Below are 25,105 nucleotides of genomic sequence, written 5' to 3'. Positions count from 1 at the left end.
AGTCCTGCAGGCACATACCCTGCCCAGAGCACACAGACGCCAAGCTGGGAAGGACCTGGTTTAAGAAACTACACAACAGCAAAACAAACAGGTACAAACGTAGTGGAGTGTCCAACCCAGCCCCTGCAGCTCCCAGGGCACACAGGGCCCCGGCCCGCAGCCAGCAAAGGGCTCCCTGGCAGCACGGGGGCCTGGGCCCTGGGTCAGTGTCACCGCAGAGCCCCCAGCCGTGCTCACGGACCCTTCTTGCTGCCCGGGGGCTTCTCAGTGCTGCGTTCCTTGCTCTCACCTTCGTCCCCGGCCTGCTGCTGCAGCCACATGCCAGCATATATGCCGCCCTTCTGCAGCAGCTCCTCGTGCCTGCGGGGAGAGGGTGGGGAGGCAGGGTCCTGAGCTGCCCCCAGAGCCAGGGAGGGGGTGACCCTGCAGGCAGACAGCCCCAAGCTGTCCCCCTGTGCTCACCTCCCTCGCTCTGCGATGCGCCCGTCCTTGAGCACCAGGATCTGGTCTGCACCCACCACGGTGGAGAGCCTGCAGGGAAAGGCAGGGTGTTATCCTGGCTCAGATGGGAGAGGGCCCGGGACGGGTTATACAGTGCAAGGAGCTGCAGTTGCAGGGCTGTCACCTCCCGGGCAGGATGACAGGTCTGCAAAGTCCCTCTGCGGGGGCTGGCCAGCTCAAAGAGCTCAGCACCTCTCGGGTCAGCCCTTTTCCCCATCCCTACCTATGTGCAACAACGATGGTGGTGCGGTGGGCGCAGACCTTGGCCAGGGAGGCCTGGATGTTCCTCTCTGTCTCTGTGTCAAGTGCGGACGTGGCCTGGAGGAGAGGCAGGGTGTGGGCAAGGGATGCAGGCAGCACAAGGCAGCTGCTGAGGCAGGAGCTGCTGCAGAGCGGGGCAAGGCTGGGCTGGGGGCTGCTGCCATTACCTCATCCAGCAGGATGATGCGGGGACCCTTCAGGATGGTGCGTGCGATGGCAACGCGCTGCTTCTCCCCCCCGCTCAGCTTCAGCCCCCGTTCCCCCACCTGGGTGTTGTATCCTGCAGGCACAAGGGCAGAAACGTGCTGTGCTGGTGCCCTACAAGATGGGGATGGGAACCTGGGCTCTGCTGCACGGGGGGGTCCTGCCGGGACCACATGGCTGCCCGGCACAGCCTCAGCCCATCCCTGCCCAGGGGCCGATTTAGCCCTGGAGAGATGGCAGGGAGAGGCAAAGCCAGGCACAGGGTCGCATGGATGTCCCCATGGGGGATGTCACCTAAGGACACCCATGAGGGCAGCTACAAGGTCATGGGGGACCCTGGGATGGGCAGGGAAGGCAAGGAGGGGACTGCGGGGGGGTCTCACCATCAGGGAAGGAAAGGATGCGGTCGTGGATGTCAGCAGCCCGGGCTGCTTCCTGCACCTCCTGGTCAGTGGCCAGGATCCGTCCATAGCGGATGTTGTTGGCGATGGTGTCATTGAAGAGCACTGTGTCCTGGGGCACCACCCCGATATGACTGCGCAGTGACGCCTGCTTCACCTGAGGAGGCGGCGGGGGAAGGCTCAGCCAGACCCCCCCCCCCTCCGCAAAGATCCCCCCACCCCAAATCCAATCCCACCCCTCAACCATGAGCCCCACACCCCGCTCCTCGCCGGGTGTCTGCTCCAGGGTCCCCTCTGCGTCTCCACCCTGCGGTGGGGGGACCCTGCCAGTGTCCTGGCTCTTCCCAGGGAGCCCCGGGCAGCCTCCAGCATTTCAGCCCAGGGCTCCCCCAGTTGACCCCTTCACCCCACTCCTGGCATGGACTGTGGGTGCTCTGCATTCACCCCTGCCCTACGGAGATACCAGTGCCCACCGCAAGTGATGCTGTGAGGCTCAGAGGAGCCTGTGTGTCCCCCCCAGTCCCCAAAGGCCTCCCACCCTCACCTGGGAGATGTCCTGCCCATCAATGCGGATGCAGCCACCCCGCACGTCGTAGAAGCGGAAGAGCAGGCGTATGATGGTGCTCTTCCCTGAGCCCGAAGGTCCCACCTGCACACAAAGGTAAAAGGACTTGGAGACACCAGTGACCCCGTCCCAGCTGATGGAGGCCAGGGGCTGGGCGGGGAAGGGCTGCCCTGTTGGGGGTCTCTCCTCCCCACCCCCATACTTCCCAGCCCCTCTTGCCCCAGCCCACCCCCAGCAGTGAACCCACACCCGAGGTCTCACTCTCACCAGGGCCAAGGTCTGTCCGGGCATCACGGAGAAGGAGACGTCCTGCAGGATTTCCTTCCTGGAGAGGGAGATGGAGAGGGGCTCAGGGCCACCTTGTCCCTGTGCCAAGCCCCATCGCTCGATTCGTCCCATCCCACCACCCCGTGCCCACTGCCCTGTACCCATCCACGTAGCTGAAGTGCACATTCTCAAACTCGATCCGCCCGGCATCCAAGTGCAGGTCCCTGGCGTTCACTGCATCCTTCACCTGCCGTATGGTGAGATGCAGCCTCAGAGCCAGCCTGTCCCCAGGGCAGGACCATGGGGCCACACCAGGGAGCAGGGTCTGGGAAGGTGGCACCCACCTCCTGCTCCTCATGGAAGAGCTCGAACATGTTCTCCATGTCTATGAAGGAGTTCTGGATCATCCTGGAAGGGGGCGAGGACCAGAGAGAAGGATTTGGGGGAGCACATCCCAACCCAGGTGTTCATGGGGAGGGGGACCCCAGGCACCCCAGCATTACCTGTAGTAAGTCCCAAACCAGTTGAGTGGCGTATAGAGCTGGATGATGTAGGTGCCAAAGAGGACAAAGTCCCCCACCTGGAAGGGACAGGGGAGAGGTGCCCATCACCGCCAGCCCCAGGGCCCCACCTCGGGCATGGGCTGCCCAGGCTGGCACCAGCCTTACCTGCAGCTTGTTTTCGGTGACAAAGTAGGCGCAGAGCAGGGACCCTGCCAGGAGCCCCAGGCCGATGACCAGGTTCTGGGTCTGGTTGAGGAGGCCCAGCGAGGCACTCACCTTCCACTCCGAGACCTGGAAGAGGCAAGGTCCTCTGGGATGCTGCTGCCTCCAAACCAGACTCACGTCGAGCTCCATCCTCCCCGCAGGTGCTTGCGAGGCTCAGCTCCTTTTCCTCCAACCCCCCCGCTGGTGTTGAGCTCCCTGTACCTGGTACTTGACGATGGCATCATTAAAGCGGTTCACCTCGTAGCTCTCCGCATTGTAGTACTTCACCTGTAGGACACAGAGCTGGGGTCAGTGCCCAGACTGGCTCCCTCAGCACCAGGCAGTACTCAGCACCCCCCCACCCTCTACGGTACCGTCTCAAAGTTGAGGAGCGAGTCCACGGCCCGGGACTTGGCCTCGTTGTCCCGCGTGTTCATGTCCCGTCGGTACTTGGTCCTCCACTCAGTGATGAAGATGGTCAGAGCTGCAGGCAGGAGGGGGCTGCGTTGGCAGGTGCCCACTGCCCCGCAGCCCAGCATGGCCCCCCCCCGGCTCCCTGACCCCCCCCACTCACTCAGGTAGAGGGTCATACACACAAAGATGATGAGGCCGAACCAGGCGCTGAAAACCGAGGTGAAGTAAACGATGCCAATGATGATGTCCGTGATGGTGGGGACGATGCTGAAGACGATGTAGCTGGGGGGCAGGAAGGGGGATGAAGCATCAGCCCAGCCCAGTGGGGCTGCCTGGCCGCCCCCCACCCACCACGGGCATGCTCTGACCTCAGCAGGCTGTTGATGCTGCTGGTGCCCCGGTCCACGCTGCGCAGGACCTCGCCGGTGCGACGCCCCAGGTGCCAGCGCAGGGACAGCCCGTGCAGGTGGGCAAAGAGCTGCACCTGCACCTGCCGGTTGGTGAACTGCTGCACCCACACCCACAGGAAGGTGCGCAGGTTGCTCACGAAGCCAGTGGAGCCTGCAGGGTGCCACGGGATGGTAAGCAGGGACTGGTGCCACTGGGGCATGCAGCCAGCTCAGAAAGCCCAGCTGGGAAAGAGGGATTTGGGATGGGGTCCTCCTGCTGTCCCCAAACCAGGACCCAGCCCTGCTTGCTGCTTCCAAGAGAGACCAGCAGTGATGGGAGATAAGGGCATCACCACCTCCCTGGCCACCCCAGCCCCGGCACAATGTGCTCCACGCTGTCTCTCCCCAGCATCTCGTCCCTCCTGGTGGTCCTTACCAGCACCTCCACCCTGCAGGAACTTCAGCCCCACATAGATGCAAACAGTCCAGGCCAGGGTGCGCCAGGGAACACCCTCCGTCAGCTCATTCACTGGGGAGAGAGGGTGTCACGGGTCAGGGCGGAGGGGCAGGGAGCATCGCAGGGTGCCCATGGGAATCAGCCCAGCACCCAGTGCTGGCCCCTGTCCCCAGGACCCTGCTCCTGCCACGTCCCTGCACCTTCCCTGGTCACCCGAGACACTCTCCATGGGCCATGGGCAGCCTCACACACTGAGCTCCAGGTGGCTCACCGATGTTCTTGTAGTAGATGGGGACGAAGACATTGATGGCCCGCTCCAGCCCCATGAGTGCCATGCAGAACAGCACCAGCCCCTGCAGCAGGTGGTTGCCCCTCGGCCACATGTACGGCACCAGCAGCCGCAGCTTCCTCCGGAAATCCTTCCAGGTGGAGGTGGTCCTGTCGGCGTTGGGCAGGAGTGGCTGGGAGAGACCAGAGCGAGGGGTCACTGCCCTGGTACCCCAATCCAGCTGGCAACGGCCCTGGGGAACACCCCACCAAGAAAACCAACCCCATCCTCCCAGAGTCCCCACTCCATCCTCCCAGCAGAGCTGACAGTGGGCAGGGAACTTGGGCAGCCCTAAACCTCACTCCTCCCAGTCTCCTGAAGATGCTGATCCCAGGGCAGCTGCACTTCTTCCATTTTGTCCCCAGCTCCTCCCCAGCCGCGTCCCCAAACTGCTCCAGCCTTGGACTTGCCTGGCTGTTCTCCACGTCCCGCTCCTCCTCGTTGACCAGCAGCATGTAGGGCTTGCGGGGCAGCCCCGGGGCCTTCATGCCCACGATGAAGAGCATGAACGTGCAGATGTAACGCAGCAGCCAGAAGCTGAACTGCACCTGGACAGAGAACAGGGGGTCAGTGCCGCAGCTGGCCCTTGGTGCAGCCCGGCCGGGCACGAGACGAGCATGAGCTGAGAGAGGCAAGGAGCGGGGCACAGGGATGGGGTGCAGTGCAGCCAGGGGGGAGGGGGACACCCGATGCAGCTCCACAGGAGCCCCTGGCCGAGCACAGCACCTGAGGCAGCACCCAGACCTCTTCCTTCCTCCCTGCCGCATCTGGGTCTGTGCTCTCCAGCTTGGGGTGTCCCTACCCTGGGGGGAGCCAGGTGGTAAAAGGCTGTGGGGAGCAGGCAGACACCTCCCGCCTCTGCACCTGGGGCTGGGCCAGGAAGAAGCAGGAGCTGAGCTGGATGGGGGCATGGAGAGATGCGCGATAGCTGGACTCAGGACCAAGACATGTGGCAGATGTGTGGGTGCAACCTGGGATCGTGCATGCCCTGGACGCGGCATGCACACCCCACCCCAGCACAGTGATGCTGCAGCCCTCCCTTCCCCCAGCAAAGGGCCCTGTACCTCTTCCCTGCCCACAGGCCCCACAGCCCACCTTCTGGTTGGTGTCCTCCAGCGCCCACCACCACAGCGGGCTCCTCCAGCACACCAGGGTCAGGTTCTCAGCAGCGAAGGCCAGCGCCCAGAAGAGGAGGAGGACGGTGCCGTGGCCCCGGGTCCGGTCGTGCGCCAGCACTTGTGTATGCTCCAGCTGCAGGAGGGCGATGGCGCAGCCCCAGCTGAGGGCCCAGAGGCAGGCGTGCAGCAACATGTACCCGTAGAGCCGTCCCAGGCCCCCCACTTGCCACAGCAGCCCGCCGAAGGGCTGCAGGGCCAGGAGCAGGGACAGCAGGATCTGGCCGCGGTAGAGGCGGGAGCGGGGGATGTACTTGGGCTCCATGGCACGGCCGAAGCGGACGTAGCAGGCATACTGCAGGGCACCCAGCAGCAGGCAGATGCTCAGCAGCACGGCTGGCACCAGTGTGAAGAAGAAGCAGGGCTGGAAGCCCTGCTGTACCCAGGCCTGGGCGATGGAGCTGTTGCCCTCACAGTAGCCCCCCAGCACCACCATCCTGGCTGTGGAGAGAAGAGGGGCTGGAGCAAGGTCTCAGAATGGGCTGTCAGGTACGGCTGCAAGAAGGGACCGACAGAGGGATGGCTGAGCGGGGGGGGGGGGGGGGGGGGGGGGGGCACTCATGGGGGCAGAAGCAAGCACCGCTGGCCATGGACACATGGAACACGCTGCACGCAATACACATGCAGCCATGCGTGCAAGCAGGGCCAGCTTTGCACAGGTATGGACACGAACACCAGGCCAGGATCCACTTGCAGGGCCTGGCAATGCCCTGGGCAAGGGGGGTAACAGTGCACTGGGTCCCCCCAGAGGCACCTGGGCCCTGGGGGGGCACTCGGACAGGGGGGGCAGTGAGAGCCATGGGGCTAGCAAGGTAGTGGGGTGCTGGGACTGGTCTTGAGCCGGGGGGGGGGGGCAGGGAGCAACGCAGCGGCAGTGTCTGGGGGGTGGGGTGTTAATGCAAGGAGATGCACGGAGAAACGCTGGGCAATGCAGGGGAAATGCAAGGGCAAAAGCGGAGGACACGCGGAGGACACGCGCGGGCGACGCGTGGGGGCACGCAAGGGAAAACACACGTGCAGGGCGAGGGACACGCGGGGGCGAGCCAGGGGCCGTGCCGGGGCAATACCGGGCGCTGCCGGCGCCGCTCGGCCCCGGGACAGGCGGCTCCAGGGCGGCCGCGGCCCCGCTGTCCGCGCAGCCGCCGTACCGCCCCCGCCGCCCTGCCCGCCGCGCCGCCCGGGTCCCCGCGCCCGCTCACCTGCCCTGGGCCCGCCGGCCCCGGCCCGTTCCGGGCCCCCGCGCCGCCGCCAGCCGCCGCCAGCCGGGCCCCGGCACCGCTCCGCTCCGCCCCGCTCCCCGCCCCCGCGCCGGCACCGCCGGGCTCCTGCGCGCCCTCCCCGACGCCGGGACTGCACGCCCGCCCGCACCCCGCGACTGCATGCCCCGGTGTCTTCCCTCCCGGGCCCCGGTGCCCAGCCCCAGGCTGCACGAACCTGCGTGTCCCCCGCCTCCCCCCACCCCCGCGGCTCCCTGCCCCACAATCGCCCCCCTGCAGAGCCGGAGACGGGGAGGTGTCGGTGGTGCGGGACGAACTCCCGGGCTGGGGGCGAAAGGGGGGGGGGGAATCCCCAAAGCCGAGGCGAGACGTCCCGCTCCCGCTTATCGCCGCCGCCAGCCCAGCCCTGCGGCACTGCGATAGCCCCCGCCGCCCCAGCCAGGGCCCTGCCTGCCGCAGAGGTCAGGCAGGACGGGGCGCTGCCCTCCCAGGGATAAATATAGCCCCTGTCCCCCCCCCACCCCCACCCCGCGGTGCCCGCCCGGCCGGGACTGAGTTCCGGGGAGCTCCCAGTCCGGCAGCAGCAGCCGGCAGGCACCTCGCAGCCTTCTGCCGCCGCCGTCGCAGGCACCAGCTGGTCCAGTTTCCTCGGTCCCCCAGGTCCACGGGGGCCGCGTGGTGCCATGGGTTGAAGGGAGACTCAGAGGCAGGCAGGCATGATACAGCCCATCTTTATTAGACAGCCATACTGCTGTACAGCGAGGGCACAGGGGTGCGATACCACGCTCCCTGGGGACCCCCATACCCGCGCCCCTCGGGAAATGAGGAAGAGTGGCTCGCCATGCACATGGGACAATGACGACACAAGCACAACATGCGGCACGACTCCTGCCTGCTCCTGCCCAGTCTATCCCTCCTGCCAGCCCAGGGAAAGGCCCAGACTTTCCCCCCCCCTGCCCCGGGGTACTACCAGCCTTCGGCTGCTCAGCTTAGAAATCAGCAGCAAGCCCGCCAGGAAGCCCAGACGTGGCATCCTGCAGCCACCTCCATGCAGGGTGGCAGCCTGGGTGCCAAGGGAAGCCACTGGAAAGCTCGGCTTCCCAGGAAATTTGCTTTCAGTTTCCCTTCACCATGCCCCAACAGCCCCAAGCTGGAGCTGCTGCAGGGTCATTGCAGCCACTCCTCCGCAGGAGGACCCCAGCAGCACCCAGGTCTGCGGACGTCCTGACTGGTTCGGGCTCCCGCCACCCCCAAAGAGCCGGCTCCTGCCACCCCCAAAGAGCCAGCCCCTGCATGAGCACCCTGGCCCTGCTCATGCCATGGCTACCTGGGGTGTGCACACCCCTGCAATGCTGGGAGCAGCCGGCTCATCCGCATGTGCCCAGCCCAGGCTCAAAGGGCAGAGGGCGATAACCCTGATACGGAAGAGAGGTGGCCCTGGACTCCAGGGATGGCAGAGCAGAGCCTGTGGTGCTGGCAGAGGGCACAGCAAAAGCATGCAGCCCCTGCCAGAGGCAAAGGAAAGCAAAGCCCGGCAGGGGTTGGTGGGGATGAAGATCCTCACAAGCTGCCACTGGAAAAGAGGAAAGGGAAACCAGAACAATGAGGGGATGCTGCACAGCCGGGATCCTGATTCCCCACCACCACCCAAGGGCTGGGCTGGGGTCTGCCTCTCTTCACCAGGTTCAGGACACCCCTCCTTGCCCCCTAAGGCACGAGCCAGGTGCTTGGTACATGGTCTCCACAGCAGCCAAAGCCACGTTGCAAGCAAAAGGATAGTTTCAGGAGGGAAGGAGGAGCTCGGAGCCCCCAGGTGAGATGCGAGAGGCACCGAAGCCTTTGCTTGGAGAACAGGAAAGGCCCCGTACCACAGAAACAACCACATCAGGAGGACAGACCCGATGCACCACAGCCTGGGCATGGGGAAAAGGCCTTGATCATGCCTGAGGGAAGGGAACCAATACACAGAGCACAAGACCTTCAGGGCGGGTGCTGAGGGGGCTGCGAGCACTCATGGGAGACAGCGGGCTGCTCCACCTGGGGGCTCTTTGGCACTGCAGGAGGGCCCACTAGCAGCCCACATCCCATGGGTGGCGTACAGGGGGGAAGGATGCTACTGCCCTAGCCCAGAGGTACGGCATGCAGCCTGCCAGCTGGGAGGGACATCGGGGACCCAGGACTTCCACCCCACCGACCATTCCTTGCGTGCAGGGGATGGGCCAGCTGTCGTGAGAGCTGGGGAAGAGCTGCAGCATCCCCAGATCCCAGCCAGAGCTGTTTCCACCAGCTCTAGATCCCACCCCTACCCACACCAGCAGCAGTCAGGGCCCATCCCTCTGCAAGGTGCTGGGCAAAGGGGTGAGAGACTGCCCCACCACTGTCCTGCTCCGGGCTGAAGGGCACAACACTGGTCCTCTTCAGGAGGGCAAACATGGTCCCAGGCACCTCCCCAGGGCTGCAGGCAGGGCAGGTGTGGTGCTACAGGCTGAGCTAGACCCCCCTCAACAGCTCCTGCCTTCATTTTGGAAGCAGGTCCCAGCTCCGGGCAGACATCTGCAGCTGGTGCCATCTCACATCCCTTCAAACAGCAGCTGCTGCTGCCACCTCCAAGCCAGTCCGCAGCTCCCCACTGCTAGTCCCATCACATCAGCTTTCACAGGCTCTGCAGCGATCCTCCAACACGGACAACACAGATGTGAACACAGACACATGTATGTACTCACACACGCATTCACCCCACAAGAGTCAGAGTGGCATTGACTTGACGCACGGCTGGACACAAAGTGCCACCGCAAAGCCGCCGGCCTGGCAGTTTTGTCTCTTCGGCAATTGATGGCAGCAAAATGGAGCCCGGGACTGTCCTGTCCACTCAGGACGGGAGAAGAGTCAGGCTGACGCCACATCCTGCTGCCCAGGCAGCTCCCAGTCTGCAACCCCTACGAGATCCCCAGTCTACAAGGCTATACCTGCAAGACAGAGAGGGGACGTGGCACCTATTGGGACCATCCCAGGTACACGTTTCCCCTTCCAGCCACAGCCTTCACCCCTACCTTGTGGATCTGCGGCGGAAGCTCATCCTCTGAGCTCTCCTCTGGCACAGGCTCTGGGTGTCTCGCTGACTGCCCGTCCTCAGCCCAGCCTCCCAGAGGGAGACGGGAGAAGTGCGAAGGGGCTCTGTGTACTGTGCCTGGGTCTGCAGGACAGGCAAGGAGGAAGATTAGCTACCTGGGGGACTGTCAATCTTCAGGGGCAGGCAGGCTGCTCGTGCCAGTCCATACAGGGCATTGCATATGGGGATCTGACCCAGAACTCAGACCTCTGCACTGGCTCCTGTACCTGTGATGCCACCGTATCGCCGCTGGAAGCCTGTCTGCAGCGTGGCCGTCTCCTCGGCAGGCTGCCGCGGCGAGGAGAAGGGGTAGCTGGCAGAGCGAGGGATGGGGACGGGGCCACCCCGCTGAGCATCCATCTCCTCATGGGCGCTCTCCCCACTCTCGTCACTCTCTCGTCGGTGCCAAGTGTGCCGCTCGGGCTCCAGCTGGGCATGCTGCTTGTGCAACTGCAGGCCAAAACATGAGTGAGTCAGCTGTGTGGGAAAGCACAGACGCTCGAACACACCCTCTCCCCAGCATTGTGCACACGCCGGTCTCAGCTCTCACTCACACTGGTATCCCAGTCACTCCAGACAGGGCACCCCAGTTCCATCTGCCTTGCTCCACACCCCTCTGGCCAGCCCAGCTCCAAGCTGCTCACCTCATGCATGTAGAGTGCGTGGAGACTCATCTCGGTGGAGGCGTACTCTGACAGGATCATGCTCTGGAGCTGACCCTCCCAGGCGCTGCTCCCCGAGCTCACGGTCCTTGCATCGGCACTGCCATGAGACACACAAGTGGTGTTTGCTGCCCAGGTCCCCTGCCCACCGCCCACCCCCTACCCACTCTAATGTCAGGCTTGCAGGGATCCACTCCTGGGCTGGGTAGGAACAGGCCCTCTGTAGCACCTCCCCAGATGCACAAGGCGACTAGCCCTTCTATGGTGCTGCCTCTTCCCTACTGGGGGTTTCTCACCACTGTGATACCTACAGGAGAACACCAGAACCCCAACACTGTCCTTTGCAGCCTGGGACAGCAGAATTAGGCCCAGGTGCTTAAGCTGGCCCAGAGACAAATGCCACCATGCACATAGGACAATGGGATGGCAATTGGGCAAGGGGTAAAGGAATTTGCAAGGTGATTGGCTGCCCCTCCTGAGCCTGCAGCTTACCCAGAAGCTGTCATGGCACTGGCACCACGAGGCTGAGCTCCCTCTCCATCCCTTCCCGCCGTCTGGAAGCCACTGGGAGGCTGCTGGGCAGACTGGAGTGGGGAGAAGGACTGCAGGGCCGAGGCCACTTCGGATAGATGGCGGGAGACCTGTCCGTCCCGGCCTATGTGGAAGCCCAGTGCCGAGGAGCCTGCTATCACGTTGGCAATCAGGCTGTGAGGCTGCAGAGTTGAAAAGGAGAGAATCACTGTCCTCTGCAGACTTGGAGGCCTGATTCCCACCAGCAACATAGAACTGAGGCACCCCAGCTCTCCCAGCCCCTCTCCCACCTCACAGGGCCTGAGGACAGCCTGCTGCCTTCTCTAGAAATCCAGAAGCATCCCAACTAGTGCTGATCTCTCAGATCTGCATCCCCAGATACAGCCCAGGCAAGGCCAATTTGCCCAGATGGCCTGATTATCAGTTTGCCAGCACCCAGCAAGCACCTCAAGAACACCCCATATCCCCCCCAAGCTTGGGCACCTCTGACTCCGACTGCAGGGACTGGATGGAGCTGAAAAGGGCGTTTTCAGGGAGCACAGCCTGCTGAGCTAGCGCCATGCTGCTGTCCCGGTGCACCCGCTCCTTCAGGAAGCCGATGAAGGCCGTGCTCTCACGGGGCGGCTGCCACTTGGGGTTCGTGATGGCAAAGTGCATGAGGGACAGCTCCGTCTTGCCGTCCTCGGCCTGCTGGTAAACGGAGGCCTCCGTCTTTCCCGCTGACATCCACTGCAGAGCACAGACAGGTAATGAGGGACAGGATCTGCTTTGCACCCCCATCGGGCCTGGGAATCCTGCAATCAGTCTGGGCAAAGCATGCAACAGCCACAGTTCCACGTGTAGCAGGCACTACACCAAAAGCCCCACACTAGTTGAGCCCTCAACCTGGGGAAGAAGCGGCAAGCACAGAGTCTTCCACCTCCACCCCAGAACACGCATCACTGCAAGGGAACCGGAGAGACAGGGACTAGTCACAAAATACAGAACCGAAAGCCTCATCCTGCACTCTCCAGCTCGCAGCAGGAGTGACTGCAGCTAACAAATGACTGTTCTTAAAAGCTTCCTGCCACAGTGAGTCCACCCCCTCCCGACTTCATGACCCTGTCGCTAGGAAGTCTTTCCTGACAAGTAATGTAATTTCCCAGGCACAGGAAATAGATGGATTCCCCTTTCCCTCTGCACTAGATTTTACATAATGGAAAATGCTTCCCGTCTGCCTGAGGCTGCCTCTCTCCTGAGCACAAGCAGCCCAGCTTCTTTAAGTCAGTTCTCAGGGGTCACGCTTTCTAAATGCCCAAATGCCCCCATTCCTCTCCCTTGAGGATACAGGACTGTTGGTAGTGAAGACAGGCAAGGACATCAAATAAAGAAATGACAAAGTCTGGTTCACAAAACATCAGGTTAAATAATGGCAGCTGGGTGACAAGAGCCTTCTGGGGCTGGTGACCTGTGTTGGCAGCCCCAGACACCCAGCAGAGAGGCACGTGGCTGGGCTGTGGGCTGCCAGGAGTGGCAAGTTATGGCCACTCATGGGTCTAAAGGATGAGACATGCTGGTGGGAAGCCCAGGCGGCTCTCCCATCACCCATGGGACCTACCGCTGGGTGGCCATGCTGGCGCACGTCCATCTGGGCAAAGGAGCAGGTGTCGCCCACACCCACCACCTCCACGGTGAAGTTGCGGAAGAAGTCAACGATGTCCAAGGACTTGGGCCGCAGGCAGATGATGAGGATCAGGGGCGTGATGATGGGACTCAGGAGTTCCTCCAGGATGAAGACCTGAGCACAGAGATGACAGGCTCAGCGCAAGCTTGAGGATGTCAAAAAACCCACAATCCCAAAGCCAGCAGCCAGCTCCAGCCCATCTTCTGGGGCAGGGTGTCTCTGAGAAAGCTGCCTTGTTCCTCTGCCAGCCCAGGAGCTGCTCAGCTCTCTGGCACCTTCTCCCTCTCGCAGGGGTGGGGGTGAGTCCCCAGCCCAGCCCCTTGCAAGCCAAGCTCACCGCTTTGTACTGGAAGAGCTGGGCAAACTCGTCCCTGGTCTCGTAGCGGTGGGCATTGCCCTGCCAGTGGTCAGGCATGTAGTGGATGTGTGCCAGGATGACTCGCAGCAGCTGCTCTGGGCAAAACACCAGGTGCTGGTCGGGAATGAAAGACCTGTGGGACAGGGAAATATCACAGCATCACACGTCAGGTCCTGCGAGATCTCATCCTGGGAAGGCAAGGTGACCGGCCCATATCACAGCTCTGCCTGTAGCCTTCACGCCCAACCCAAACCTTCCTGCCAGTCCAGCCCTCGTATCATACAGCCACTGCTGGACTCTCCCCAGCCGTGCCCTTCACCTGGGCAGATTCACGTCCACTCGCACCCAAAGAGCACCTTTGCATGGATGGTTGTCAGCCCACTGCTCCCCACAACACTGCCAGGAGCACAGGGGCAGCACAGACCCACCTCACCTGCACACTGTGATGCCCACCCCGAGCAGGGTGACCGTGGTCAGGACGTGCTCAACTGCCAGCACATCCTCATCGTAGATGGTGAGAGCAATGAGTACAGCCAGGATGGAGCCAGCAAAGAAAGCCACGTTCTTGGCCACAATGGTGAGAAGCGGGGACATAAAGCAGTTCATGTACTTGGAAGCTGGCTTGTACCCCTTGCTGAGGCGTGAGTGCAGTTCATGGTCCAGCTCGTTGAAGTGACGGAGGTAACAGCGGCCATAGAGAGACCAGCAGCGGGCACCCAGGCTGCCTGGCTCCCGCTTCAGGATCTCCGTGTAGCTGAAGAAGGCATAGAGGATCTGCCAGATGAGGATGAGGGGGCAGAGGAGGAAGTTAGCAATGCCAATCCACAGGATGCGAGTGCTGAGCTTCTCAGCCAGTTCCAGGCGGTTCCCAGCCCGCTTGTACTCAGCCTTCAGGCTCCACTCGTTCTCAAAGAGGGAGCCGGGCCCCCAGAAGAAGATGAGCTCAAAGTTGTACTTGAGCCCCCGCGTGTAGAAGACGGTATCTCCCAGCAGGGGCAGGCGGAAGCGGATGGGCAGCAGCGACTTGTTCACCATGGCCACCATGTAGTTCTTAAAGCGGAGGATGCGGTGGTAGATGTCCAGCTCCGTCAGCTCCTTCTTGTGGATGCAGATCTGGTGCTCCTTCTGGATCTGTACGATGCGGGCCTGCACCTCCTGCCAGGTGTAGTACGGCAGGGTGGACTGGAAGGGGGCAAGCAGCAAGGTTAGGGGCAGGATACGCCCAGGGACAGAGGCTGGGCTGAGCCCTAACAGCAGGTTCCAGCACACGCCTCGGGGTGCTGACGAGGCACACGCAACACCAGGACAAAAGGCACCTCCCCGCGGCGAGCAAACCCCATTCCTTGCCCTGCTGCCCTTTACCCCAGTGACTGCGTCCCTGACGCTCACACGCCAGCTGCCTTTGGAGGCATGAACACAGCTCCAGGCTCCCATGGGTCCTCCCAGAGCTGCCATTTGGAGTCAGCAGGGAGACACAAACAGGGGAAGGGACCTAAGCAGGATCCCAGAGGGAGCCAGTAGAAAAGCTGGGGACAAACCAAGCCTCTTGGCTCACTCCACCTTTCTCAAGACACGGTCTCTCCTCAAAGGATGCGCACACACCTTTTGATGTTGTCCATCAGCGCAACGACTCTGGACTAGGATATACATGCAAGCCTCAAGCCTCATCTTTGACACACCAATCTCCAGCATGGCCTTCACCAACTAGGCAGCTCCATGCCTCAGTTTCCCGCCCCCACAGTAAACAAGGAAGACGATGCTGTCCACAATCCAGGGAGGTACAAGGATATCCTTACTTATGCCTCCTCTGTTGCAAGGCATCACAGAAAAGGCCATCATCAAAGACTAAACATATTGGGTGGCAGATTGCAGAGGCGTGTGCTAGCAGGCAGAGAGGCAGACTGGGGTTAACACGCAGTAAGTTGGCTGCTGGAGGAGAGGCTGAAAGGAGACCCATGTGGTTACGGAGCAGAGGGAAGAGCGCTCGGTACAGGTCTCCTGGAGAAGGTGGCTCCAGAGAGGAGTGAAGATGAGCTGCTTCTCACCACTCAGCAAATGCCTCCTGCCTCCCTTAGCAGCCCCACACATGGCCCTTGACCCAGCTACTTACCATGGGGATTTTGAGGGCATTGATGTAGAAAGAGTGAATCTCCCAGTAGCAGCAAATGTTGTAGATAAATTTGACGAGTCGGTGGATCCAGAAAACCCCAGCTATCACCAAGATGCAGATGAGGAAGCTGTTTGCCTGGATTCTGCAAGCAAGAAGAGGCAAGTAGTGAGTACCTGAGAAAGCAAGAGCAGTGCCTAACATGCCCTCCGCTGCCCCTACCTTGCACTGCAGACATTTGGAGGCAAGAAGGCATCTGGCAGAGTCACCTTGATTGGCTCAGTGGGATGCTGGCTGTGATTTACTGCTTTGTTGGCAAAAAGGATGTCATAATCAACGCAGCTGATAAGAAAGGTGGTGAACGCCACCACAAAGATGAACTGCCTGTAAAAAAAAGGGAGCAGGCGTGAGGGAATCACCCGTCTGCCCCCCAAAACACAAAGCAGGCGAGGTCACGCATCATGGAGATGCATTCCCACAGCCACAGCGGCAGGAAAGCTCAAGAGCACCAGTTCTTCGAAGTGGAATGCAGGTTTGGGGCATTCTGTTTTCAGCAGCACAGATTTCTGTGGCTGTTCCCCAGCAGCTGGGGGACATCCAGAACAGAGGGGGAACCTGCACTTACATGAGCTCAAAGATCTCTCCGATGAGCATGCAGGTGAAGCCATTCTTCTGATGCAGGTTATAAACGTGAAAGCTACAGTCAAGGAGAACAGTCTGGAGACTCCTTCCCTCTGACGAAGGATGGAGAGGCCCATCTGCAGATACCAGAGTCCCACTGGCATCTGCAGCTCCCCAGCCAAGTCTCCCTCCACCACCCATGGAAAACCCCTCACACCCCTAGTCATCAGCAAGCTGGTTCTCCACTGCAGGGAAACACACTCTGCCCAGGTAAAACACAGTCAGGATAAGAGGACTTGACTCCATCCAAGCTCCTTTCTTCCCCCACCCAACACCCAGAGGGGCGTCTGTCCCAGCAGAGAGCAGAAACTCAGCGTGCCCTTAGGCTGCACAAGGGTGGGCAGGGCAGGACAACGCAGAGACAGGCAAAAATGCACTTAATACCCCCAGCACATGTGACCAGTACCCCTTGCTCCTGACCCCTGGTTATGTGGTAAGCATAACTAAGGTCATTTTATAAGGCAAGCAGCCATTCTCTGTGACTGAGCAGGTCAGGTATCCACATGTGCTCATTATCAGGCCCTGAAGGTGCTGTGAACCAAGCAGACAAACCAAACAGATTCCTTCTTCCCCTCTCTACTGGCCTCAGGATTCCTGGGCATCAGGCCGACTACTCCCTTCCTTGCTGGCCTTGAAGGTGCCAGGCACCCGTCCAACCCTGTGGCGGTGATGACCCTGTCACAGAACAGGGAAGCATAACAGCACACAGAGCACTGTCCACAAAAACAAGGAGTTACAAGTCCTAAGTGGGAACTTGGACCAGAGCTGCTGCTGGACAGTGAGATCCGGGACTCCCCAGTGGCTAAGGATGCCTCCATCATCATCTGCTTCCTCTGAGGACTGAGTGACCCGTATGTTTTTACATGATTTTTGAGTCTAGATTATGATTGTTATACTGATACAGCAAACCATGTATTAAGATCTGACCCAAACTGCAGGGAATCCAGGTGACAAGAAACCATAAGCTAAGCAGTGCTACAAAATTTTGTACTACGGTACTTATAAAATTATACTATGCTGATTCTGCTTACAGAAATCCTGTGCTATCCTGATTATAAATTCTATGCTATGCTAATCATAAAATCCTGTTAAGGGAATAAAGCTTTGATTGTGACTACAACTCTGTCATCGCTCTGCCAAGGATCCCTGAAAGTACCTGTCTGTCCCCTCAGTGTTGGGTGACAGCACCCCACAGCTATAGGTGTTCTGCCATCCCCCAGCCCCTCTGGAGCGGCGTGGTGTCCTATGGGAAGGGGCAGGCACCACCCCAGCTCCGAGTTACACCAAACCCACTGTTTCCACCAGCACGGAGGCTCCAGAGGTGGTGGGGTGCGCCCCACCTGACCCCCCCCCCAAAAAGGATATGCGAGAGAAGAAGAGGTCCAGGTTCTCGATGTGATGCCACGGAGCTGAAGGAGGAAGCGCAGGGTGAGGGGCCCTCCGGCACACCCAGCCCTTCCCCCCTGTCCCGGGCCCCCCGAGGCCCCAGACCGACCCCACAGCCCCGGCCCCGGCTCCCCTCGGTGCCCGGGCTCTCCCCTCGCTCCCGGCTGCTTCCTCCGTCCCCAGACACTTGGACCGGCCCGGATCTTCCCCCCGCAGCCCGGACACCGCCGGTCCCCAAGGCCGCCGCCTCCTGACGCTTCCCCACCCCGGTCCCCTCAGGCTCAGGCCGCCTACGGCCAGGCCCCAACCCCCGGTGCCGGTGTTGCCGCTCACACTTGGCGCCCTCAGGGACGTGGACGAGCAGGTCGCCACCGCCGGGAGGGGACTCAGTGGAGGAGCTCTCCAGGCGCTGGTACTGCGTCTCGAAATGGGCCATGGCGGGGCCCACCGCCACCGGCCCCGGCCCCGGCCCCGGCCCGCTCGGCCCCTGCCCCGCGACTGGCGGCCGCAAGGTCCAATGGCAGTCGCGGGGCGGGACGAGGGACGACCAATGGGAAGGCGGGAGAGCGGGAGGCCGGGCTGAGCCTAGCGGCGTCCCGTAAACAGGAAGGATGTGACGTCTGGCAGCTGACGGGCGCTTCCGGGCCGGGGCGGCAGCGGCCGCACGTGAGTACCGGGGCGCGCGCCCCCGTTACTGCCGGTTGGCGCGTGATGGGGGTAGCAGCTTCGGGGGGGAGATCGCGGGGGTAACGGCCTCGGGGGAGTAACGGCGTGGGGAGGGGTCTCGGGGGCAGCGGCCACGGGGGAGGGCTCGGGCGGGGGGGAGAGGGGTGGGCCCGTGTGGCGGGGACCCCGGGCGGACGCGGGGCAGGCGAGGAAAGGGATCCCGGGGATGAGCGGGGGTCCGTCCGGTTACCCGCGGGCTGTTCCCGTCGCCTCCGGGGCCGGGCCCGTCTCTCAGGCGCTGTCCCCTCCGCCGGCAGCAGGAGCGATGCCGGCCCCGGAGAACACGTCGGTTTTCGAGGCCGCCCAGGACCCCGTACTCTTGCACGGGCTGACCCTCGTCAGCGGAGTTGCTGCGGGTGCGTGGGCCGCCGAGCCAGCACCAGTGACCCACGGTGCGTGGGGCTCCGCGGGGGGGGCGGGGGGGGCATTTGGCCAAGGTCGCGTCCACCAGCCCCGAGCCACGAAGAAGGAGCTCTGTCCCCAGCACGGCTCGGGTGGCCGCCCTGGAGCTTGGCCGTGGGAGCTGCCCAGCGGGTGGGTAAACGGGCTCTCCTCAGTGTCACCCCAAAGCTCCTTCTGCAGTCATCGGGTTCTGTGGGTGGCCGAGAGGAGGCCCAGGAGGCCCTGCCCCTCAGTGCAGCCTGTGTGCAGCCCTTTCTTCTTCTTCCAGAGAAACCCAGCAATGAGGAGAAGGCCCAGGGGGTCCCCGAGGTGCCGGAGCGGATGTGCTGCTCGACCTGCGGGCAGGTGTTCGGCAGCCGGGAGGAGCAGGTGAGTGGGGCCAAGCGGCCGGCTTGAGGTGGGAGTGGGACCAGCATGGCCGGCGGGCTCCCGCTGTGGAGGCTCAGCCCCAGCACGGTGCAGCCCAGTGCTGGCTGCTTCCCGGAGCTCCGCTGCCCACGTCCTGTTGGGATCTAGCACTCAGACCCTGCATATTAGTGCTTAAAGTGTCATTTACTGCAGCTCAGTACATGCAGCACAGGCCTGTGCCTGTCCACATTAACTGTTACGTGGCTAACTCCTTAACGTACCATGGTCTTCCAGTCAGGATCACTGCAGGGTCCCGGCATTAGTTCAGCCCTCGGGGTCTGTGACCTTGGGGCCTGTCACCTCGAGGCCTTTGGTGACAGGGGTTTCCATGGACCACCAAGACCCTGCTGGCTCATACCTCTTTCCTGCACAGACTGAGCACTACCGTCTCGATTGGCACCGCTTCAACTTGAAGCAGCGACTCCTGGGGCGCCGGACGCTGCCGGTAGAAGCGTTTGAGGAGAAGACCCGTGCAGGTGAGGAACAGGGCTGCTGCCAGTGGAGCCCAGAGACCACCAGTGGCCTTGCTGGGGCTGTTCTGTCCAGGGGTAAAGCCCCCAGCTGCCCCTGCCAGCTCTGAGTCACTTTTTTCTACCCCATGGGATCTTCTGGGAGTCCAGCTCTGCTCCTGAGCCCTGCTGACTTGTTATGGGGAGAAGGAGGTGTTCTGCCTGAGCCCTACCTATGCATATCTGGGGGTCCAGAGCTCCAAATGTCTATCTCCCCAGCCCACAGCCCCCTTGTGATATGTCGGGTATTGGACAGGATGTTTCTGGGGTCGTGGGCTGGCCCTTGAGAGTCACCCGCAAAGTTTTGGGGAGGCTGTTGATTAAACTTTTCCCTGCTCCACTGCTCCATTTTCTTTGCCTTGCAGGTGATGTTTCCAGCATCTCAGGGTCTGATTCAGATAGCTCTGATGTAAGCAGTGAGTCAGAGGTGCTGCCCTCTGCCAGCGACAGCACTGGCCCCCCCCCAGTTCCACGCTCTCACAAGGTGCTGCTCCGCAACACGAAGGGCCAGCTCATCTCTGCCTATCGCTGCGTACTGGGCACCGGGAAGGCAAGTCACGGCCCATCTTGTTGGGTGAGGGACCCCAGAGAAGGTGGGTGGTGCGGGGGTGTAGACATCTGTCTGGCAGTCCCCCACATACTGTGATGGGAAGGGTGGTCTCTGGTGCCAGGTCAGAGACCCAGGCTTGCTGGTGGCCTGGTTTTTGGCTCTGGGATGCTCCTGGAAACCTGCTTCTGGTGCCAGCAGAGGGGCTGGTGTCTGTCCCAGGGGACAGGAAGAGGTAACAAGGTGATCCTGTGGGTGCTAGCAGGGGTGTCTGTGTCTCAGGGTGGCAGTGAGGAGCCGGCAGAGCTGACAGCGTCACTGCAGAGCCTTGGCGCGAGCACCTGCTGGGTTGTGCTGATGATGGGTGGCGGGCACTTCGCAGGAGCTGTGTTCCGGGGGTGAGTACGGGGGACAGAGCTGGGGTTGGGCACAGACAAGTGGGGCTAGCCGTTGGATGGCCGTCCCCTCCTTACTCTCTGTCGCAGTGCTTACCACACCCCAGGCATCTGCAGCTCCTAGTCTTTGCCTGAGAGTTGGCTGAGCCCAGTTGCGCTGCAGGAGTTAATCTTTGGGGCCGCAGGGGCAAGCAACAAGCCCTCTGGGGCCCCAGGGAGCATCAGCTCACCTCTCTTCTGTGCATGGGGCCCCGTTGCTTATGCGTGCTCCTCTCAACAGCCCCCAGGTGCAGGAGCACAAGACCTTCCACCGCTACACAGTGCGAGCCCGTCGGGGCACAGCCCAGGGCCTACGGGATGCCCAGACCCCAGGGTCAGCACCCAAGTCGGCCGGAGCCTCCCTGCGGCGTTACAACGAGGCCGCGCTGTTCAAGGTGGGGCTGGACACAATGCTGGATCTCTTGGCAGGGAGACGTGGTTGTGGCTGGCTCCATGGGGTGGTGCCGTTCTGCTGCTGGGGGGCATGGGTGGGGTGTGAGCTCCAGAAGGGGGTCAGGACCCAACTGAGGCTGCTCTGTCCTGGGTCTGTCCCTGCTCCAGACCTGCCTGTGTCCACACAGTGAGCTCAGGACCCCGTGGTGCCTCTCCTTTGTCCCCAGGATATTCAGGACCTGCTGGCAGCCTGGGCTCAGCACCTGAATGAAGCTCAGCGCATCTTCCTTCGGGCCCCACGCCACAACCGGGCGCTGCTTTTTGGTGGCAAGAACCCACCCCTCACACGAGGTGACCCTCGTGTCCGCCACATCCCCCTCAGCACCCGTAGGGCCACTCTGCGAGAGGTGATACGAGTCCACACCATGTTGGCCAGCCTGCAGGTGTATGGTGAGTCAGCCCAGCCCTGGTGCCCCAGTGCCTGTGGGTCAGAGCATGTGGGGTGACATGGTCCCTTGTGTAATCCCACACGTGTCAGGGGATGCTACCCTATGGGGTTGAGGTGCTAGCTCTCCGGTCCTCAATCCATGGAGACACGGGGTGCTCCCTGTCCCCAGGCAATGATAGTAGCACCCTTGCTGCCTAGGGAAGGACACACCACTGGAGGACATCGCTGGGTCCCCCCAGAAGGGCTGGCAGAAGAGGCAGTGGAAAGCTGAGATGGATCCCCCACAGGAGGACACAAGTGGTGAGTTGACCCCTGAAGGGAGGTGTGGCTCTGGGCAAGCAGGAGGGGTCTGGTGTTACGGCGTAGGACCAGATTTGCAGCCCTGTGACAGGGCCTGGCAGCACAGTGGGGATCTGCAGAGCGTGGCCTTGTGCTGGGCAGAAGGACAGGGTGTGCTTGGCTGAGGGCCCTGAGTGATTTGTGCTGTGTGTGGGGCCTCAGCCCCTGTCTTAACCCCCTCAGCCCCAGAGGAGGAGGAGGAAGAGGAGGATGAAAGCCCTGCAGGGGAACTGGAGACTGTGGAAGTGACACTGGGGACCTTGGACCTCCGGGAGTTTGAAGTGATGCCCAAGCGAAACCGCAAAAGGAGGAAGAAGAGGGACAAGAAGGTGGAGAAAGGTGAGGGGTAAGAACTGTCTGGGGACAGTGTGGGAAGATGTTGGAGAAAGAACTGCCATGCCTGGGGTACAGGCTGGCCCTGGCCCTCTTCCTTACCACGTGCTCCCTACACAGCGCCCTGTGCTGAAGATACAGGATGCCGTGGTACCCAGTGTGGGCAGCCCAGCCTAGAGCTGGTGACGGAGCTGCAAGGGGAGGCCGGGGCTGAGCTCCCTCCCTGGGGCAATGGAGGTAAGTGGGGTCGGGAGCTGGGCTGGGTGGATGCCTGCCCTGTTTGCTGGTGGCTTCGCAGTGGGATATCATGCAGATGTGCAGAGCAGCCGGGTGTGGGATGGCTGTAGTGCAGCCACATGCCTTTGAGTGAGCCGTGTGTTCGGAGCAGTAGCTCTGAACTGGGGGGCAGGCAACACCTGGCGTGTTGGGGGGGGATTGGAGTGGGTCTCATCTCAGGAGCGGGGTCGGCTGCTGCCAGCAGTGCCCAGCAATGCCTTGGCACATTGTCACAGACTCTGAAGGTGCTGGAGATCCTGCAGTGCCCAAATCCAGCTGGCAGGACGGTGCTTTAACTGTGCCATGTGTGTTTCCTAGTCAGACCAGAGCACTGCTCTGCCTAGGCAGCCATCAGACTCCCCTCCTGTTCTTCCCCCATAGGAGACCCTCAGACCCAGCTCCGCGACGCTCTGTTCACCGCCTGCAAAACAGGGGATATGGGGACGCTGTGGCACCTCCTGGGTGTGCCAGAGAGCGGGGTCCTGCTGGGGGACAGCGAGGATGGGGAGGGCGCACAATCCCTGGATATGCCCCGCTCCCTGCTCAACCAGCCCGTGGATGAGCGCGGCTGCACCCTGCTTCACGTGGCAGCATGTGCGGGGAAGGCTGAGGCTGTGCGCCTGCTGCTGGAGGCAGGAGCGGACCCTGCTCTCAGGTATGGCCGCAGGGCACCCAGCACTTGATGAGCACAGCCCCTGCTGTAGAATCTCAGCAACTCCTGTCTCAGCCATGGGAGACTGGTGCCAGCTTTGTCCTGGGATAGCCAGGGTTAGTCTCTCCCAGCCGGGATGTCTGGGTTTGTTACGGGAGGCTTAAGAGCTGAACCACCGTTCTCTGTGCCTGCCTGGTCTGGTACAGTGGCAGGTGGGCACTGCCCCAAAGTGCTCCCAGGTTTATGGGTAGGCAGTTCAGAGGGTAGGGATGAGACCACCCTTTGCAGGGCATTTGAGATGCAAGAAAGGGAGGATTTGGGATATTTTGGTGTAGGGATAAACAACTTTCCCCTCCTTGGCTGCGATACCCTGGCCTGCAGTACCTGTTGTGCATCTGTGGGGAGTCGCTGGGCTCACAGCCCAGTGGGACAGAGGCAATAAGATGGCAGGGTGAGCTGGTCACCCTTGTCTTGCAGAGACAAGCAAGAGAGGACGCCCTACTGCGTCTCTGCTGACAAACCGACCCGCAACGCCTTCCGCAAGTTCATGGTGGACCATCCAGACAAATACGACTACAGCCATGCCAAGGTGGGCACCTGTCCTCTGCCTTTGCCTTCTGGGGGCTGGGGGACCCCAGAGCAAAGTGCCCCTCGCTCACTCATGCCTTTGTTCAGTGGGAGATGCTGACTGCCCTCTGCCCGCAGGTGCCTGGGCCCCTGACGCAGGAGATGGAGGCCAAGAAGCTGGAGAAGAAGCGGGCACAGAAAGCCCAGCGGAAGCAGCGGGAGCAGGCGCAACGGGAGGAGCGGCAGCGCTGGGAGCAGGAGCAGGGAGAGAAGCGGCGGTTCGCAGCCCTGTCTGACAGGGAGAAGGTGAGGCCGTGAATGGGGAAGGGGATCCAGACTGGCTGGGGCAGTGCCGATGTGGTGGGCTCAGCACAGCCCCTGCCAGGGGCTGGGGGCGCTGAGCTGTGTCTCTGCTCCCCAGAGGGCCCTGGCTGCTGAGCGGAGGCTGGCTGCGCAGCTGCAGGACGCTGGCACAACTCTTGGTAACATCAGGTAACAGCCCCGATGGCACAGCTCTGCAGACAAACTCTCCCACATGAGCACAGCTGTTCCCTGCCCTTCTTGCTCCAGTTCTCATTTCCAGTCTAAAGCTATTCCTGTCCACTCGATTCCCAGCAGTGCCTGTGTAAAAGCTTTCTCTCTCCCCCTGCCCCCCTGAGATATTTTGGAAAAGACAACTTGGTCCACTTGCAGCCAGATCTATGGCAAACCGATCCCCCAGCCACTCCTCTGTCCCTGCCCCTGCATCCCATATCCTTTCCCTGTCCATGCTGATCTGGGCAGGGACTTTACAACCCCCTGCGGGGCTGAATTCCCCCCTGTTCAGCCTGCCTCGCAGTGCCTCGCCCCATGCAACACACCCTCCTGGGAGTGTGTCCTGGGTGAGCCTTGCGGGATCAGAGGAGCCCCAGCTCCCTTGTGCTGCTGCTGTCACCTGTCACAGCCCAGATGGTGACTCCTCTCTGTTCCTCTAACTCTCTTGCAAGCATCCCCTTCACTCAGGGCCACCTCTGCTCTCTCCTGCAGCCGCTGCTGGCATTGTGGAGAGTCCTTGCTGGGCCGGGTCCCTTTCCATTACCTCGACTTCTCTTTCTGCTCCACGGCCTGCCTGCAAACCCACCGCCGGGCCCGGGCCAGCCACACGTAAGGCTGGGGACTGCTGCCACCTGCCAAGAACCAATGTGGTGGGGAGACGGCTGAGCGCTGGCTGCACAACGAGGGACAGCCTGTGGAGCAGTGCTGGTCAGAGGGACTGAGCTGGCCATGTCACTCTCAGGGACAACTCTGGCAAGGCTCGGGGCAAGAGCGTCACTCTGGGTGGTGACTCTGGGGACACTACAACTGGGAGGTCCCTACATCCTAGTGTGAAGGGCCAGGACCGCTCTGTGGCCCAGCTCTAGCTGAGGAGCCTTGCTGCCAGCTTTTCTCATGGCTACCTGCAGGCTGCTGCCCGTGGCCGTGGGAAAGATCCTGATGTACCTGGACCCCCCAGCCCTGAGCTACCTGCAGCTGTGCCTGTGGGCACCCTCTGGGCTGTGCTTTGCCTTCTCGTCTCCTGGATGCCATCAGTGTCTCAGCCATATCGTGTTAGCAACTACCTCCTCTGCCTGCATTGTCAATAAAGAGGTGCCTTGACCCCCTAGATGTGGAGGGCATCAGCATGAGCACTGGAACTATTTGGGATTAAT

General features: G+C 61.8%; 3 protein-coding genes across 10 annotated transcripts; 1 reads left to right on the top strand and 2 right to left on the bottom strand.

Moving 5' to 3' along the window:
* Positions 1 to 45: 45 nt before the first annotated feature.
* Positions 46 to 6,957, bottom strand: ABCB6 (ATP binding cassette subfamily B member 6 (LAN blood group)). Of its 2 annotated transcripts, none has more exons than XM_075756903.1 (20): positions 6,869 to 6,957; positions 5,590 to 6,110; positions 4,905 to 5,042; positions 4,438 to 4,627; positions 4,146 to 4,238; positions 3,689 to 3,881; positions 3,481 to 3,602; positions 3,281 to 3,390; positions 3,129 to 3,194; positions 2,868 to 2,993; positions 2,703 to 2,779; positions 2,544 to 2,607; positions 2,361 to 2,446; positions 2,200 to 2,257; positions 1,912 to 2,016; positions 1,350 to 1,524; positions 930 to 1,042; positions 725 to 819; positions 463 to 531; positions 46 to 360 (listed from the first exon to the last, which is right to left on the bottom strand). In XM_075756903.1, exons 2-20 carry the CDS (start codon positions 6,103 to 6,105, stop codon positions 234 to 236), a joined length of 2,523 nt encoding a protein of 840 aa, XP_075613018.1. In that variant the 5' UTR covers positions 6,106 to 6,110; positions 6,869 to 6,957; the 3' UTR covers positions 46 to 233. The 2 variants fall into 2 exon arrangements, with proteins under 2 accessions (XP_075613018.1, XP_075613019.1); XM_075756904.1 differs by having other exon boundaries at positions 5,590 to 6,128; positions 6,869 to 6,932.
* A 645-nt stretch (positions 6,958 to 7,602) lies between these two features.
* Positions 7,603 to 17,891, bottom strand: ATG9A (autophagy related 9A). The gene is made up of 14 exons (XM_075756900.1): positions 17,717 to 17,891; positions 17,363 to 17,406; positions 15,942 to 16,006; positions 15,539 to 15,700; positions 15,320 to 15,461; positions 13,643 to 14,391; positions 13,189 to 13,342; positions 12,786 to 12,965; positions 11,672 to 11,917; positions 11,150 to 11,370; positions 10,640 to 10,757; positions 10,223 to 10,445; positions 9,937 to 10,079; positions 7,603 to 9,852 (listed from the first exon to the last, which is right to left on the bottom strand). The coding sequence occupies exons 1-14, from the start codon at positions 17,817 to 17,819 to the stop codon at positions 9,847 to 9,849; spliced, it is 2,556 nt and encodes an 851-aa protein (XP_075613015.1). The 5' UTR covers positions 17,820 to 17,891; the 3' UTR covers positions 7,603 to 9,846.
* An 85-nt stretch (positions 17,892 to 17,976) lies between these two features.
* Positions 17,977 to 25,059, top strand: ANKZF1 (ankyrin repeat and zinc finger peptidyl tRNA hydrolase 1). Of its 7 annotated transcripts, none has more exons than XM_075756896.1 (16): positions 17,977 to 18,049; positions 18,370 to 18,501; positions 18,780 to 18,880; positions 19,293 to 19,395; positions 19,794 to 19,978; positions 20,258 to 20,373; positions 20,651 to 20,804; positions 21,030 to 21,252; positions 21,449 to 21,550; positions 21,752 to 21,928; positions 22,043 to 22,159; positions 22,580 to 22,853; positions 23,328 to 23,439; positions 23,556 to 23,723; positions 23,839 to 23,909; positions 24,444 to 25,059. In XM_075756896.1, the coding sequence occupies exons 2-16, from the start codon at positions 18,375 to 18,377 to the stop codon at positions 24,562 to 24,564; spliced, it is 2,151 nt and encodes a 716-aa protein (XP_075613011.1). In that variant the 5' UTR covers positions 17,977 to 18,049; positions 18,370 to 18,374; the 3' UTR covers positions 24,565 to 25,059. The 7 variants fall into 7 exon arrangements, with proteins under 7 accessions (XP_075613011.1, XP_075613010.1, XP_075613014.1 ...); XM_075756895.1 differs by having other exon boundaries at positions 18,003 to 18,049; positions 18,367 to 18,501; XM_075756899.1 differs by lacking the exon at positions 17,977 to 18,049 and adding an exon at positions 18,089 to 18,129.
* Positions 25,060 to 25,105: the final 46 nt, after the last annotated feature.

Source organism: Balearica regulorum, chromosome 6 (assembly GCF_011004875.1).
Source record: "Balearica regulorum gibbericeps isolate bBalReg1 chromosome 6, bBalReg1.pri, whole genome shotgun sequence".
Lineage (NCBI taxonomy): Eukaryota > Metazoa > Chordata > Aves > Gruiformes > Gruidae > Balearica > Balearica regulorum.
This window is presented reverse-complemented; position numbering and strand designations above follow the sequence as displayed.

Bases quoted from the DNA above. Each gene is read 5' to 3' on its own strand.
- ABCB6 (XM_075756903.1), bottom strand. From the start codon at position 6,105: ATGGTGGTGCTGGGGGGCTACTGTGAGGGCAACAGCTCCATCGCCCAG. The intron at 4,239-4,437 runs GTGAGCCACCTG...CTCTCTCCCCAG, and splicing joins CATCTACTACAAGAACATCG to TGAATGAGCTGACGGAGGGT. The intron at 3,195-3,280 runs GTACCGTAGAGG...TGTGTCCTACAG, and splicing joins CGCTCCTCAACTTTGAGACG to GTGAAGTACTACAATGCGGA.
- ATG9A (XM_075756900.1), bottom strand. From the start codon at position 17,819: ATGGCCCATTTCGAGACGCAGTACCAGCGCCTGGAGAGCTCCTCCACT. The intron at 17,407-17,716 runs GTGAGCGGCAAC...TTCCTCCTTCAG, and splicing joins CGTCCCTGAGGGCGCCAAGT to CTCCGTGGCATCACATCGAG. The intron at 10,758-11,149 runs GTAAGCTGCAGG...GTCTCATGGCAG, and splicing joins AGTGCCATGACAGCTTCTGG to TGCCGATGCAAGGACCGTGA.
- ANKZF1 (XM_075756892.1), top strand. From the start codon at position 18,276: ATGAGCGGGGGTCCGTCCGGTTACCCGCGGGCTGTTCCCGTCGCCTCC. The intron at 18,881-19,292 runs GTGAGTGGGGCC...TTTCCTGCACAG, and splicing joins TCGGCAGCCGGGAGGAGCAG to ACTGAGCACTACCGTCTCGA. The intron at 21,253-21,448 runs GTGAGTCAGCCC...CTTGCTGCCTAG, and splicing joins GGCCAGCCTGCAGGTGTATG to GGAAGGACACACCACTGGAG.